Source organism: Nycticebus coucang, chromosome 4 (assembly GCF_027406575.1).
Source record: "Nycticebus coucang isolate mNycCou1 chromosome 4, mNycCou1.pri, whole genome shotgun sequence".
NCBI lineage: Eukaryota > Metazoa > Chordata > Mammalia > Primates > Lorisidae > Nycticebus > Nycticebus coucang.
Window position 1 is genome coordinate 66,814,694 of NC_069783.1, and position 16,795 is coordinate 66,831,488.

General features: G+C 38.7%; 1 protein-coding gene across 1 annotated transcript; it reads left to right on the plus strand.

The window, feature by feature from the left end:
* Nucleotides 1-13: 13 nt before the first annotated feature.
* On the plus strand, nucleotides 14-15,624 carry PNO1 (partner of NOB1 homolog). The gene is made up of 7 exons (XM_053587828.1): nucleotides 14-278; nucleotides 512-661; nucleotides 3,404-3,487; nucleotides 3,662-3,722; nucleotides 3,960-4,077; nucleotides 11,544-11,614; nucleotides 12,639-15,624. The coding sequence occupies exons 1-7, from the start codon at nucleotides 72-74 to the stop codon at nucleotides 12,704-12,706; spliced, it is 759 nt and encodes a 252-aa protein (XP_053443803.1). The 5' UTR covers nucleotides 14-71; the 3' UTR covers nucleotides 12,707-15,624.
* Nucleotides 15,625-16,795: the final 1,171 nt, after the last annotated feature.

Below are 16,795 nucleotides of genomic sequence, written 5' to 3' on the forward strand. Positions count from 1 at the left end.
CGGCGCGCCTGCGCGGTGCAGCAGTGCACGTGTTGGAGCCGGAAGCGCCGCTGGGGCTGAGATCTGGGGAGATGGAAGAAGAAATGGAGGCTCAGAGCACCGGGGCGGAGGAGGGCTTCACCCATGTCACCCGCAAGGGTGGCCGGCTGGCGAAGAAACGACAGGCTGATCAGCTGTCGGCAACGGGGGAGGGCGAGGACGCCAGCCGTATGATCACAGAGGAGGCCCGGCCACCGAAGAGGCCTGTGTTCCCGCCCCTCTCGGGGGACGGGTTCCTGGTACAGGCGGGGATCCTGGGGCCAGGGGACGAGGGAAGGCCAGAGGCGTGTGGGTGAAGCTGGTGGCTGCTGGGTGATGTTGAAGCTGCAGGGGCTGTGTTGCTCTTAGAGAAGCGATTCTTCTGAAGTTTAGTAAGTTCAGGGAAAGGAACCTTTCTATGCTCAGTTGTCATTTTATAAGTTCACCTCCATACCTCCATAGGTCTCCTGAGTTGTGTGTTCTTTTATTGCAGAGTGGGAAAGGAGAAATAAGAAAAATTCCAGTCCCAGCTAACAGATACACACCGTTAAAAGAAAACTGGATGAAAATATTTACTCCTATAGTAGAGCATTTGGGACTCCAGATACGCTTTAACTTGAAATCAAGGAATGTGGAAATCAGGGTAAGGAGAATCTCAATCATTTCCGAATATGCTAGGTTTTTTTCTCTTCCCCCAGAGATGAAAAGTTATGAATAGGCTTTTCTTAATTGGACTTACTCTGTTAAATGGTTTTCTTTCGTTTTTAAATTTATCACATATTTCGAGCTTCCCAAATGCTTTCAAAATCTGCATTCAACACAAATATTATTTGAATTCCTAAGTCGCTTCTGAGATTGTGCTACATACTGGCTATGTTTGTGTCTGTCTTTCATAGTGTTATGTGTTGAATTGAGAAAAGGCCAAGTAAATAAATTGTCTTAGAAGTATACAAGTAATGAATATACTTGAACATAAAGTACGTGCTGTTTTACAAGAACTATGTACAGTCAACATCAGGGATACATAGTGAGAAATGCATCCTTAGGCATTGTGTGAATATCATGGAGTGTACTTACACAGACCTAGATGGTGTATATAAATTTATTTATATACATTTTTTTTCACATGGAAAACAAACATACCAGCACCATTACTGAATATCAGTCATTTCTCCTATTTGATTTGAAATGCCAATATCTAATACCATATATCAAGTTTCTGTATATGCTGCATTGTAATCTTATGAGATCGCCATGACATATGAGGTGGGTCTTTAACTGAAGTATTGTTACACAGTGCATGACTGTTTTAATGGTACTCTTTTGGGGGGGGGGAATGTAGATTATATACGTATGTATGTACATATATATATTTATTCCACAGTATCACACGAGGAATTAGACATTTAAAATTAATTGACTTGGGACTTTCTTTTCTGGGTGCCAATTTTGTACCAGAATCAGTGACAAAAATTAATTGTATTTTCCTTTTTAATGATTTTTATACACTCATCGGAAGTGGTAGAAACTTAACTCTGTTAATGCAATATAACAGAGAAAAATATAATGGAACAAAGGGAGGCACTACTCTAAATAGTTGTTGAAGTTAAAATCTCACAGAACGTGACAGAACAGCTCCTCAGTGCCCCCATTGCCACGCTCATTCAGGTGCTCATGGTTTCATGCCAAGTTTCTTGTTTCCATGTAGGTTTCCCTTGCTTCATTGTTTATATCTTTTCTTTGTTTGCTCTGTCCTCTCATGTGAGTGCCAGATTAATTTTCTCAGACCACAAATCTTCTATTGTGATATCCTGGAGTCTTTGACATTTCTAAAGGATAAAAGTTAAGTTTTTGGTTGAACCTATCTTTCAGGTAGTAGACCCAGGGACAGCTTTGTCTTCCTTCATTTCTTTATGTCTGTATTTTTTGGTGGCTGTATCCCTTCTCCCTACTCCCTTTCTCTTTTTATATCCATTCTAGTCATCTTTTAGGATCTAGCTCAAATTCTTTCTTCTTTATAATATATACATTTTTTCAGTGATTTCTTCAGTGCCTAAGCGTTCATTGTGGTTAGTTAGCTGTCTTATTTATTCAGGATCATCAATTTGGATGCCACAGACATTTGTTGGTGCTGCCATATACCAGACATATAGTGGTACGTTGGCATGCACTGCATCATTTGGTCATTGGGACAATATCCCCTCTTAGAGTTAAGAGGAAACTGAAGGTCAAAGAAGTTGATTATCTTGGCCAGAGTTGTCAGACTAGTAAGAGAATCTTTCTGCTAGTAGGGGACATTTGGGGTCTTCTACTCCTTATTTTACAGATGAGAAAACTTAAGACCTAGAGTATTTATAGGACTTACCCAAGGTTACATATAAGATTGGAACTGGATCGACTTTTAAATGTGAAAGTCTGGGAGACTTTACCATTACATAATCCTGTATAGTTTTAATTTTGTTGAATATGTAGTCGCCTCAACCAGATTGTGAATCTATGTGGGACAGTAGAAATGACAATTTTGGAATCAAACCTGTTTGAATATTTTTCATTTTTTAATACTTTAGTTTTTTCACATATGAAAATGTTCATGTCACTTACCTACCATTCAAGGTTGTCATGAAAGTTAATGCTATAGTATGTAAAGCATGTTAATTCCAGTAATAGACACTTTATGAGTAGCAGCTTTTTTTTTTTTTTTTTTTGCAGTTCTTGGCCAGGCTGGGCTTGAACCCGCCACCTCCGGCACATGGGGCCGGCACCCTATTCCTTTGAGCCATAGGCACTGCCCTGAGTAGCAGCTATTTTTACAGTTATCAAATACATTTTTTTTGAGGGCAGAATCCCTGCTTAAACCATTCTTATATCAGTCATCAGATTGATGACTCCAGTCCTAACTATTATTTGCATGCCTGATATTGAAGAGAAGCATCATCAATTTGGGAAACATGAGCATATAAATGATAATTCAAGTTAGAAGATTAAGTCAGGATTTCCAGGGAAGATTACCTTGAGTGAGACGAGAAGAGGACCAGCTTGGGCAATGAAGGGATGGACAGAAAATGTATATTCTTCAGAGTATGCATGATTGGGCTGTGTTAGAAGCATCTTTCTCTTAGCTCTGGAGTCTGATCAGTCAAATGGCACAGTCATTTCACAGTCCTGGGTTGCAACTGCCCAGCTCGGAAGCTGGAAAGGTTTTGTTTTGTAATCAACACAGGACTTAATCCTACCCAAACCTGGGGCATACAGAATATATTAGAGAAGGGAAGTGGTGAAAGAAATTATAATGGGAAAGGTCATTCCTGGTATTTTGTTAGAACATTTTCTCTTTCATTCCCAGCTATAACTTTTACTTTTCCACCCTTTTTTTTTTTTTTAACAGACTTGTAAAGAAACTAAGGATGTTAGTGCTCTGACAAAAGCAACCGATTTTGTGAAAGCCTTTATCCTTGGGTTTCAGGTGGAGGTAAGTGATTTCATGACATCCTAAATGGGGACTTGGAAAATATTCAGCATGAAAATTTCGATGGATTAAGCATTTTTTAAAAATCTGAACTTCTTAGCTCTGGAGCTTATGAGTTTCACTCATTCTTAGATGTCTAAGTGGAAGGCCTTCACAGTGTTGACTTTCATGTTACAGGATGCACTTGCCCTCATCAGGTTGGATGATCTATTCCTGGAGTCCTTTGAAATTACAGATGGTAAGTATGTGGTAGTCTTTTCCTGCGAAATACTTTTTTTTTTGTATTGTTAACTTTGTATTATGTTGTGACTCTCAGTTTTCTAATAGCATCACTTGAGCTGTATCATTAGCGGCTTTTTAAAAGATACATATCTTGTGTCATTTAGTAGGGTAATTTAGTTGGTGCTTCAAGCTTATGGAAGTGAGTGGTGGGCTGGGATGGCTTGCTTTCTGAGGTCTTGCTTTTCCTATTTAGTTAAGCCTCTAAAGGGAGACCATCTGTCCAGAGCAATAGGAAGAATTGCTGGCAAAGGAGGAAAAACTAAATTCACCATAGAGAATGTGACACGGACTCGGATAGTTTTGGCTGATGTGTAAGTATATGACCTTGGTAAAATTATTGTCATAATTTGTATTTGGTCTTTTGTTTAATAAAAAGGTAATAACATTCATATTTTATGCATAGTGTTCCCACTAAATCTTTATTAGTACAGATGCTTGTTAACTTATGATGGGGTCACATTGCAGTAAACCTATCGAGTTGAAAATGCTATAAATCTAAAATGCATTTACTATACCTCCTGAGCATCATAGCTTAGCCTAACCTACCTTTTTTTTTTTTTTTTTTTTGGAGACAGAGTCTCAAGCTGTCACCCTAGGTAGAGTGCTGTGGTATCATAGTTCACGGCAACCTAAAACTCTTGGGCTCAAGTGATTCTCTTGTCTTAGCCTCCCAAGTAGCTGGGAGTACAGGCGCCCACCACAATGCTCGGCTATTTTTTAGAGACAGGGTTTCACTCTTGCTTGGGCTGGTTTCAAACCCATGAGCTCAGGCAGTCCACCCTCCTCAGCCTCCTATCCTGTGATCAGGATCATGAGCCACCACACCTGGCCCAGCCTAACTCACCTTAAACATGCTCAGAACACTTATACTAGGCTACAATTGGTTAGAATTACCCAACACAAAACCTATTTTCTGATAAAATGTTGAATAGCTCGTGTAATTATTGAATACTATACTAAAAGTAAAAAACAGAATGGTCATATATGTACTTGAAGTATAGCAAAGTAGATGTTGGTTGCCTTTGTATTATGGTAAAGTCAAGTCAAAAAATTGTAAGTTGAAGAACTTAAAGTTGGGAACTGTCTGTGTATGGTTCTGAGTGAAGAGATAGTCACCTACTTTGACAGGAGATTAAGTTAGTTGAGAAAATTCAGGAAATTATATCTTTTTCTCATTTAGCAATAAGGGAAATGTTTAGAAATGCTATTAAAAGAAATTATATTACAGATGAAGATTTAAATAGTACCTCAGGTGAATCTAACAATTTAGAAGGGAGAACAAGCAATTGAGTGTTTCAGATGCCGTTGAGACTTAAAAAATACATATATATTATGTATGTATCTATATTTTTTATATAGGTGTATATATACATATATATGTTAAGGCCTTTTATATATAAAAGCAAAGTGAATGTTGCACATTGGATAAAAAACTGGAGACCATGGGCCATGTGCAGTGGCTCACACCTATGATCCCAGCACTTTGGGAGGCTGAGGTAAGAGGGTCACTTGAGGCCAGGAGTTCAAGACCAGTCTGAGTCACATAGCGAGACCTTCATCTCTACAAAAAATAGAAAAATTAGCCAGGTTTGGTGGCATGTGCCTGTAGTCTTTGCTACTGGGGAATCTGAGGCAGGAGGATCCCTTAGACCAGGAGTTTGAGGTTACTGTGAGCTATTATGACTCCACTTGTTCTAGTTCAGGTGACAGAGCAAGACCCTGTCTTGAAAAACAAACAAAAAAAAAAAACCAACAAAAACTATAGAGCAGTTATATGTGAACATAAAATAAAGGTGCTAGAAGTGAAGGTGGGATTGTCCCTCTCTGAGGTTGAAACTGCTTTGTTTCTAAGTTGGTGATCTTAGAAAATACTGTATACTGGCAGATGGCCATGCCGTGAAATTAGGAAAGAAAGCAATTGACCAAGAGGAGGAGACATCTGCCTGAGACTAAGTCCAAAAATAATGCCATTTAATATCATCTCATTTTGCTCTAAACTGAAGGGCTCATCATTATTTAGAATCCATATTTTACACATTCTTTGTTCTTTAGGGATAACTGGACTGGGCGAGGTGGCTCACACCTATAATCCTAGCACTCTGGGAAGCTGAGACAGGTGGATTGCCTGAGCTCAGAAGTTCCAGATCGGCTGGAGCCCAGAGCAAGACCCCATCTCTTAAAAAATAGCTAGGCATTGTGGTGGGTGTTCGGGAGGCTGAGGCAAGAGAATTACCTGAGCCCAAGAATTTGAGGTTGCTGTGAGTGAGCAATGACCATGGCAGTCTAAAGAGGGTAATAGAGTGAGACTCTGTCTCAAAAAAAAAAAAAAGGATAGCTGTAATACTGTTAGTGAAAGCTAGGTGTATTACATTTTTTGATCTTTTATGGATTGAGCCTACAATCAGAAGTATGGAGTTATGTGAAAAACCTTTTTGGAACTGGAAATTTAAAAAATGTAGAAATGTATACCACATTTTAAAATACTATATACAGATGCCCTCAGCCACAATGGTGGTGTGTCTCAATAAAACCACCATAAATTGAAGATACCATAAGTCAAAAGTGTGTTTTTGACTTAGGATATTTTAGAATATGATGGGTTTATCCGTAGGTAGCCCCATTGTAAGAGCATACTGAATGTGTATCATTCTCAGGCCATCCTAAAGTTGAAAAATTTAAAGTCTTGGACTGGCTGAATAGGCCAGGTATAGAAATCCAAAACCGTCCAATGATTTGCTAATGAAATTAGGGTTAGTATGTCATGAAATTTACAATTTGTAAATTTATATTTGTGAGTGTTGTAAGTTTAAACACATTTCTAGCAGCTTTATTGTGTCATCAATTACATATACTGAAATTCTCCTGTTTTAAGTATCTAGTTCAGTGAATTTTTGGCAAGTGTTTTATGTAGTCCTATGGTCGTACCACACTCACATAATTCTCTTATCCTGAAAATTCTCTCGCACATCTTTGTAGTCAGTCCCCTGCCCCCACCATGTTTCCCGGCAACCACTGCATGCTATCGCTATAGTTTTATGTTTTCTGCAAATTCATTTAAATGGAAATACACTGCATATAGGCTTTGGTGTACAACTTCATTTAATGAACCTGTTATTTTGAGTTCTTCCATTTTGTTGGGTATATCAGTAGTTCCTATTCATCACTGAGTGAACAGGAGTTGGGGTGCTGATCCCCATACAGTAGAAAATCCATGTGTAACTTGACTCCCTCAGCTACACCTAGCATTGACCAGAAGTCTTACTGCTAACATAAACAGCTAAATAACAAATATTTTGTATGTTATATGTACTACATACTGTATTCTTAGAAAAAAGTAAGGTCAAGCTTTCTCTAGAAAAGAAAATATTGAGAAAATAATAAGGAAAACACACTTATTCCTTAAGTAGAAGTGGGTCATCATAAAGGCCTTCATTGTCATCATCTTTACATTGAGTAGGCTGGGGTGGGGGGCTTGGTCTTATCTCTGGGGTAGCAGAGGCAGAAGTGGTGGAGGAGGTAGAAGGGGAGGCTGCACACTCTGTGTACCTTTATGGAAGTACGTTGTAATTGGTCTATGACTTTGCTTTTTTATTTCTCTAAATATGTGGTAGCAGTCTTCTTCCACCATTTGTTTAGCTTTAGTGCTTGTGTCATACCAGGGTCCATCTTGTAAAAGAAGTCAAAAGTAATCAGAAACCTTCTGGCAGATCGTCTGGTATCAGTTTGTTATCTGGCTCAGTTTCTTCTACACCTTCCTCATTATCTGGTGCTGTTTTGGAAACGTTTTCTCCATCTTCTGTTAATTCCTCTGTTGTGATGTCTGTTAGTTTTTGAATTTCTCCAAGATCCAGATCTTGAAAGCCTTCACCTCCATCTTTTTTGTGATACCCACAATCTCTTTGGTGATTTCCTTGATTGGCTCTGTTGGGAAATCCTGTGAAGTCAGGCACAACACCTGGCCAGAGTTTTCTCCAGTGAACTCATTGTTGTGGACTTGCCGGCTTTCGTGGCTTTTTCTGTAACAATCATGGCATCTTTGGTAGTATAATCCTTCCAGACTTTCATGATGTTCTTGCTCTCAGGGTTGTCTTCCAGAGAAACGATAGATAATGCTTTCCATAGAGTACTGCGTGTCATGAGCCTTAAAGATTTGTATGACTCCCTGATCCAGAGGCTGAATTAGAGACATTGTGTTTGGAAGCAGATAAACTATGTTAGCATCTTCAGTGTTGAACTCATGGGATTCTGGGTAGCCAGAGGCATTGTCCAATATCAAAAGAACTTTAAAAGACAGTCCTGCTGGCAGGTACTTCTTGACTTCAGAGACAGATCTTTGATGGAACCAGTTCACAAAGAGGGTTCTGACTGTCCAGGCCTTCTTGTTGTACAGCCAAAGATAGGCAGCTAGTGTTTTACCTTTTCCTATCAGGGCTTGGTGTTTAGCAACTTCAGAGGTAAAGGCCGTCCTGATCATAAATCTGATCACATGTACACAAAACACCAGTGGTAGCCTATCCGTTTCTTCTTTACATCTGGGTACCTGCTTCTCTTCCTCATTAATATAAATGTCCTTTGTGGCATTTTTCCCCAGAACACAGTGCTTTCATCTGCATTTAAAACCTGGTTAGGCAGATATTCTTTGACCTCAGTGATTTCTTTTTTTTTTTGGCTGAAGTGGAGTGGTGTCATCAGAGTTCACTGCAGCCTCAAGCTCCTAGGCTCAAGTAATCCCACTGCCTCCGCCTCCTGAGTAGCTGAGACAATACACACACACACACCACCAGGCCTGGCTTTTTTTTTTTTTTAATATTGGAGAAACAGGGTCACAACTGTGTTGCCCAGGCTGATCTCAAACTCCTGGGCTCAAGCAACCCTCTCACCTCAGCCTCCCAAAGGCATGAGCCACCACACCCAGTGTGTAAGTGATATTTTTGATGACCTGCTAATAACCTAGCAAAATACACTATCAGGTGAGCAAGATCTAAAACTAAAAACAATTTGTCCTAGATACATTCAGTATAGCAGATGAGAAATAATGTTGCCTATGTGTCTTGCAATCTACAATCTTTTCCAGCTATTGCCTTGTTCCTTTAGTTCTTTAGGTAGCCAGACTTCTCCCACTTTTATCTATTCTTGTTGTTTTTATTTCCTCATCCTTCATGCTCTATTTTAAATGGTTTTATTTTTACCAAAATGAGACATAACCATAGTTTAAGAACCAAAAGTTTCTGCTGTCTGCCTCCATTTCACCCTTTTCAGGGGAACCAGTTTCAACCGTTTTAACTGATTTTTAAAAACTATTTGTCTGTATTTGTGGATATTTTGCTTATATACAGCTTCCTGATGTATTTTTCAGATTCACTATTGACTTTCCACCCTGAAAGATGAAGATTGGCGTCGCTTCAACCCCTCTCCCGCCTCCACCACACACGCTCAGCCTTTCTAACACTCCGGCTTCCTGATTCCTCCCCATCTTCCCCAGTCACCTGTGCTTTTGGTAGATGAGTGTTCAGTATTACCTGAAAACAAAAATCGGTGTTCAGTGTATTTATAGCTAAGTCAGATGGAATACTGTGATTACTTTATCCTTCCTTTGCCACATTTCTTTTCACTTGAGGTATTATTTATTTATTTAAGGAGGTTTATTCTGCGTTGAATGCCTGTGCCTGGGCCAGAACACAGGGGGTCAAGGGGTCCTGAGAAAATATGCTCCTTGTGGAGGTAATTCTTAGGTGTCTGCGTGCTTTCTTAATTTTCAGCATGCTGTTACAATTCCATAAAGATCTGTTCATTGTCTTTATTTCCTGTTGTGTATTGTAGACCCCTCTCTTAGAGCCTTCTAAAAGTGCCCATACCCTCTTTGCCTTCATCCTTGATACAGTGTCGTCATCCTGGGTTCTCCTTTTGCTGTGGCCTCTTTGCTGTTAGAATCCTTTGGTCTGTCTCTTCTAGTGTTCTGTCTCTTGATGTTTGCACTGGTGATTTAGGCATCAGTTGTATATGGATCTGAAAAGTCAGTTCTTGCCCATCCATCTGCTCGTTTTCCTTTCTGCCTTTTGTACTGTTACCCTCCACTCCTTTTGGGTTTATGTCTTCACTGTCGTTTTAGTGAAGTTAGGGGAAGGAGCATATCTAAATGTGTTAATCCATCTGCAGGTGTCTGGAGGAAGAGCATAACAGAGGGAAGAAAAAACACAGAGGTCTTGAGTTGAGAGCATGTCTGGCAAAGAGCAAGGACTGACTGGCTTGGCAAAATGTGCAAGGGAGAAAGTGGTAGGGAATGAGGTCAAAAACCATGGGACCTTGAGCTCACTTGTGAGGACTTTGGCTTTTGCTGCAAGTACTTGGGAAGTCACTGGATGATTGACTGTGAGTGGGGCTGAGGAAGGCAGGATGTGAGGGGCAGAGCAGGGGGGTGGGGTCAATAGTTGGGAGGTTTTGGTAGGGTCTGAGGATTATTGATGTTTGTTTATTACATGGCATAAACTGGCATTATAGAAGGTGGTGGAGAGAGTTGGATGTTTGAAATTGAAATTATGGAGAAGTTGCAGTTTTTGGTAATGACCAAGTTCAGGGTATGACCATGGAGGTGAGAGGCTAGAATAGGGTAGACAACAAAATCCAATATTGTTATAAACTAAGGATGCCAAGGACCATAAGGCTTGGGCATTAGAATTACCACCTTCATGGATAGTGGAATTAAGAATGATGATGAGAATGATGCGAGTAAAGTGAGTCAGGAGCTAAAGTCTTTGAGGATGATCCACAGGGGCTCTGAGGACTTCAGGCAGGCAGGGTAGTAGGTGATGTGGGCTGAGATAACATTCAAAGTTGAAGGCATTTTAGGGAGGAAGAGGGGGAGCACATCTGCATGTGTGGGGCATGAAGAGCTGGAAGGCATCTGCCCCCACCCCAGGTCCAGTGATATGTGGCGTGTGCAGGAAAACTTGGCCACCATTTGAGAACTGTGTTTTAATTAAAACAAGGTGAAGGGAATGGTAACAGAAGTGGAAGATACGGAGGATTTAGCTGATGACCACTATAGAAGGCACAGTGAAAACACTTTGGAAGACGGACTCAAAAAGGCAGTTCTCCTATTATCAATCTTATTTGGGTAATTTAAGTAAGGAAAGCCCATTAAAAGGTCTGGATGATCCTCAGAGTATTAAATTCAGATAATCTTTAGAAAGCTTTGTTGTTGAAACCCAAATATGCTGTAACTGAGTACAGCATTACTTGCATTTCTAAGAATCCAGTGATCAACTCTGCCAGTGTATTATCTTGGGCAAGTGTTTTGATTTCTTGGAAACATTTATATCTGTAAAATGGGAATATGTGTACCTAATAAAAGTCATGTGAGGATTTAATGTCTGTGAAGCCCCTAGCACAAATTACTCACTAGATAGGGTAATCGTTACTAACCAAGAAAACCTTAAAGAACTTTTTAGTTTAGTTTTTTTATTTTTATTTTTTCTAATTTATTTTTTGGCCGGGACTGGGTTTGAATCTGCCACCTCCGGCATATGGGACAGCACCCTACCCCTTTGAGCCACACATGCTGCCCTCTTTTTCTTATTTTTTTTAATGATATAATTCATAGACCATAAAATGCACCCTTTTAAAAAGTGGTTTTTAGCATGTTTACAGAGTTGTGCAATCATCATTACCACCTTCATTTCAGAATCTAGCTCCATCAAGATTTTCAATTTTTGGCTTATAGAACTTAAGGGAAGAAATGCTTTTTGTTACTAATTTGCCTTATTTTATCTTTTTTCAGGAAAGTTCATATCCTTGGCTCTTTCCAAAACATCAAGATGGCAAGAACTGCCATTTGCAACCTCATCTTGGGTAAGAGCAGTTCATTTCTTTCAGGTTTTCTCTGGAAAGAATAGGGAATTAATTTAGGAATTCAAACCGTATTTCTGAAGCACTTCAGAGTAATGTTAAAGATTGCATGTAGACACCATTGGGAGTTGGCAAATGTGGGCCTAGAGAAAAAAGTGTAAATATTTTTGCTTAGATTCCATTTGTTTGTCTACTAGAGAGGAGAAAGTATTTGCTGAGCAATATTGCTTAAATCTTTGCTGCTTTCCTGATGAGGTACAAGAGGGGCCATTCCAGAATAGCAGGAAATATCACATTTTAGGTTCAACAAAAACGGAGCTGCTGAATAGCTTCCATCAAGTTAATTGATCCATTTAATACCATTTGCATGATTTGCAGTAAAGCCAGTGCCTTATGGTAGAGTTATAGAATCTTAGCAGCTAGCTTAGAAAATCCTTGGGGTTCTACTTTGGTACCCAGGCCTGGCCAACTGCCCCCTTTTTGAAATATTTGGACAATTCAGTATCTCTTGGCTCTTAGAAATTTAAAATGTTTTTTGGAGAATATTTGGGTATGAATTCCTTTAAAGCATTTTTAGTTTAAGGTAGATCCAACTTTAAAAAATTGTAAAAAAAGCCATCATAAAGCTGTTCTTTTTAGAGTTACAGACCCTTTCCCAAGTACAGTTGGCCCTCTGTATCTCCAGGTTCTGTATCTACAGATTCAACCAGCTCCAAATTGAAAATATATTATAAACACACAAAAAATAAGAAAAACCCCACAAATTTAAAAAGTACCATATAACAATTATTTATATAGCATTTACATTAGGTATTATAAGTAATCTAGAGATGATTTAAAGTATACGAGAGGATGTGTGTGTGTGTTCTATACAAATACTACACCATTTGTCAATAAGGGATTTTACTGTCTTTAGAGGTTTTGGAACCAATCTCCCATAGATACCAAGGGATAACTGTAGTTGCTGTACATGTGAATATATCTAAATATATAGACTCCTTTTTTTTTTTTTCCCCCTCCTCTGCAGGAAATCCTCCATCAAAGGTTTATGGCAATATTCGAGCTGTGGCTAGCAGAGCAGCAGATCGATTGTAATTTCAAATCAGAGACGCCTATCTTTGGACTCCAAGAAAAAGACATTGCGTTCTACAATTGGTCTCAAGAAACCATGTGAAGAATTTTCAGTCACTTTAAGCCTCAGTCACTTCTTCCATTCTCTGTCAGAGCATAACCAGAAAGATTTAATAGCCTTCACACACCACAGCTTTTAGAGGAGTATTTACATATAAAAATTTAATACTTTTATTATTCTTACACATTAGGTATAATTTATAATTACTTTTCATTTTAAGTCACACATAGCAGATCTATGTAGCTTGTAATCCTCTCACTTGGAGGGAGGCTTCTTGCTTAAACAGTTCTGTGTGAATTTATAAGTTATTTGTGAATTTATAGCATTTTATAGAATAAAATTATTTCATAAGTTTTAATTAAAAGTATCATCTCAGAAATCCTATGAAACCTGCTCTTCAAAACTGTGTGGTGTGTATTTTAAAACCAGGTCATAAGCAGTGGTCTTAGCTGTTGTATATGAATTAATAAGAGCTAATCTTTGTACTATTGTGCAGTTTTTTAAATCCAAGACCTACATCACAAGGTTGACGTGAGGAAAGTATCTTATTTTTCAAGGAAGTATTTAGTGAAAGTAGTCAAGACATTACCAATGTTTGAGTATCCAGATGCTCCTCAACTTACAACACAGTGATACCTGTATAGATCTACTGTGAGTTTAAGTATCACAAGTCAAAAATATATTTAATACACTTGACATCCTGAACTTTGCTCAGAACACTAAGCCTGTGGTTAAGCAAAATCCTCGACCACAAAGCCAATAAAGTGTTGAATTTCTCATAAAATGTATTGAATACTCAACGTGAAAAACAAAATGGTTGTGTGGGTACTCATAGCACAGCTTCCAACAAATGCCTGTCACTCTCACACCTGTAAAGTTAAAAAATTGTTAAGTGGAGCCATCATAAAGCTATACTCCATAGTAAGGATGAAATAATACAAGGATGTCTCCTCTGCCAATAAACAGTTCTAAAAATGCAATAGGAGTTTTACTAGGGTCTTCCTATTTAAATGTGATTATTTTCCTTTTTAAATGGAAGGAACTTAGGGGCAGCACCTGTGGCTCAAAGGAGTAGGGCACCAGCCCCCTATACCGGAGGTGGTAGGTTCAAACCCAGCCCCAGCCAAAAACTACAAAAAAAAAATGGAAGGAACTTACTTTTAATGTGATTTTGATACTACCATCTTGTATATCTTTAAAACTCTTAATGAAAACTTGAACTTTGATGACTTGGAAAATTCATGTAAGAACTAAAAGTATTCTTGGTAAGCTTCTTTCCTTTGTATCAGTTACATGTGTCACTGTTCCCAGCTACTTTGTACATCACATAGAATTGGATATACTTACACACTAACTGGAAATTCAGTTGAAAATTGCTGAAAATGTCCCTGCCCACTTTTTTCCTGTTGCAGCACAACAGCATGGAGAAAGTGTGTATAAATGATGTTACTGCAGTTTGAGACTTTCATATTCTGGGGTCTGTGAAGGCTGGCTGATGTACTGGCCCACCCTCGCCCTTTGCCCAGGAAGTATATTCAAAATCATGACACTTGGTGTGTACTTTTCTCAGTAACGTAATGTCCACAGCTTTAATCAGGTTTTCAAAACACTTGGCCAGAATGTACTGTCACTAGGTAACCATAAAGTTTTGGGGTTGATTTTTAAGGTATTGAGGCAGGAAGTTAAGAGCATTATTTTGATTAGGAAGTATGAGTTCTTCCATATTAAAAGGAAGTGATGTTTTCATATAGTTTGAATTAACTTCATTTTGAAGATCTTCTAAGTAGTACAACTATCAGTAATACAGGGGAGCAAATGTATTTCCCTGAAAGCTGTCTAAAATCTGGGATGCTGGATTTAAAGACTTATTTGGGGCCCATCCTGAGCAAGTGTTTATATATCTCCCCTGACCCTGGGGGAAGTAGTACTAATTAGGGCTTGAAAAGATAGAAAATGTTAGCAGTAACCCAAATAATTTTTGGGATACGAAAGGATAAAACAGAAATAGAGGTATTAAATTTGATTGTATCATACTGGCAGGTGATCTTAACCATCCGGGTCAAATAACTTCATTAAACTTTTCCCTGAAGGGCCAGGACACTATTTCAGACCTTATTCATGCTATGCTTATGGATGTTTCTATGGCACATTATGCTATGTTGTAATTATTATGTCTGTCTGTAAGGCCTCATGTACATTCCTGACATAACAGTTCACATATGTATCGACTGATACACTGCCTGGGGGATGAGCCTAGGAGAAGAGTATTTTCTGAGCTATTTGTGGCTGAAAAGGGAGGAGACATTGGATTTCCTCCTGGTCACTACAAGATATTGGACTCAACTCTCATGCCACCTAGAACTAGGATGATAGGCAAGAAAACTCATGCTTGTTGGGCATGTGGTAAAGAGACCTAATTTTCCCGATCCTAGAGCCATGTTAACCATACTTAGATAGGGACAGCATGCTTAAGTTACTGGAAGCAAATGGGATGCATACACAGCCATCTACGACCTGCAGAATACTTCCATTGTGCCCATGCAAATTACTGCTTTGGTCAAAGAAACCACAAGGTCTTCTGGAAGCTTGAGAGCAGGAACACCTGTTTGATCTGGTTAGCACACAGATTTTAAGGCCCAAGGGAACTAACCGAAAGGTTGAAATGAGAATGGACTTGAACTTAAATTTTAGCTACTGCAATAAGACCATTTTAAGTGTGTGGATGTTTTGAAAACTAAAGGTTAATGTTTAAAGAAGTGAGCTTGAATACCCGTTTTCTTTTTAAGTCTCAGAAACTAGAAAGATTGATTTCTTAAAACAAAAAAAATTGTAAAATATACATAAAATTTACTACTTTCATTTTTGTAAGTGTACATAAATTCAGCAACATTAAGTTCATTCACATTATTGTGCAATCACTGTCATCCATCTCCAGAACTTTATTTTCAGCAACTAAAGCTCTTATCTCAAATAGATTTTCTCCATTTCTCCCGTCTTCGGCTTTTGGCTACAGGAATCTAAGTGGAATCACAAAATGTGTGCTCTTTTGTGACAGGCTTATTTCACGTAGCATAAAGTCTTTGAGGACCATCCATGTTACAGCCTGTATCAAAATTACCTGATGTTAAGAGCTAATATTCTGCTTTTTATGCATTCATCTCTAGATGATACTTGGGTTGCTTCTACCTTGCAGCTGTCGTAAACCATGCTGCCAACACAGATGTACAAATACCTATTTGGACTTCCTGCATTCAATTCCTTTGGTTATATATCCAGAAGTGGAATTCCTGGACCCTATGATTATTGTGAGGAACCATCATACCTTTTCCACGGTGGCTGCACCGTTTTACATTGCCACTGGTAATGCACCCGGGTTCCAGTCTCCCTGCACCACTTGTTTTCTGGGAGTTTTTTGGTCATAGTCCATCCTAATGGATATGGAGGCATTTCATTGTAGCTTTGATTTGTATTTCCCTAATGACTAATGATGCTGAGCACCTTTTCATGTGCTTATGGGCCATATTAAATCTTTTTTGCAGTAACATCTATTCAAGGCCTTTACCATATTTTAATTAAGATTTTCATTTTTGAGTTGTAGAGGAGGTCTTTATATATTCTGGATATCAATCTCTTATCAGATGATATACAACTATTTTCCCCCATTCTGTGAGTTGCCATTTCACTTTGTGGATAGGTGTCGACTGTTAAAAGGAGATAAAGGGAGGTCTGGGGCTTATCCATCTACTTGTTTAGGCTTAACAAATCTATAATCGTAGGACACTAAGGAGCCACAGAACCCAGTGTATAATATCCTTTAACTAGCACACACCTGACAATCTGGGTATTCTAAGTACACTACACCCCTAACATCCCACAACTCATCTGCACCAAGGATGTCACGAACATCTCAAGTGTCTGTTGTTAGAGTGGTAGACATGATGTAGGATTGCATAGAGTTACTAAGTCAAAGTTGTTGAATGAATCTCAAAAAATACTAATTTTTATGCAGTGACAAAGTTCTGAAAAGCATTTATTATAAAATCATAACCTGA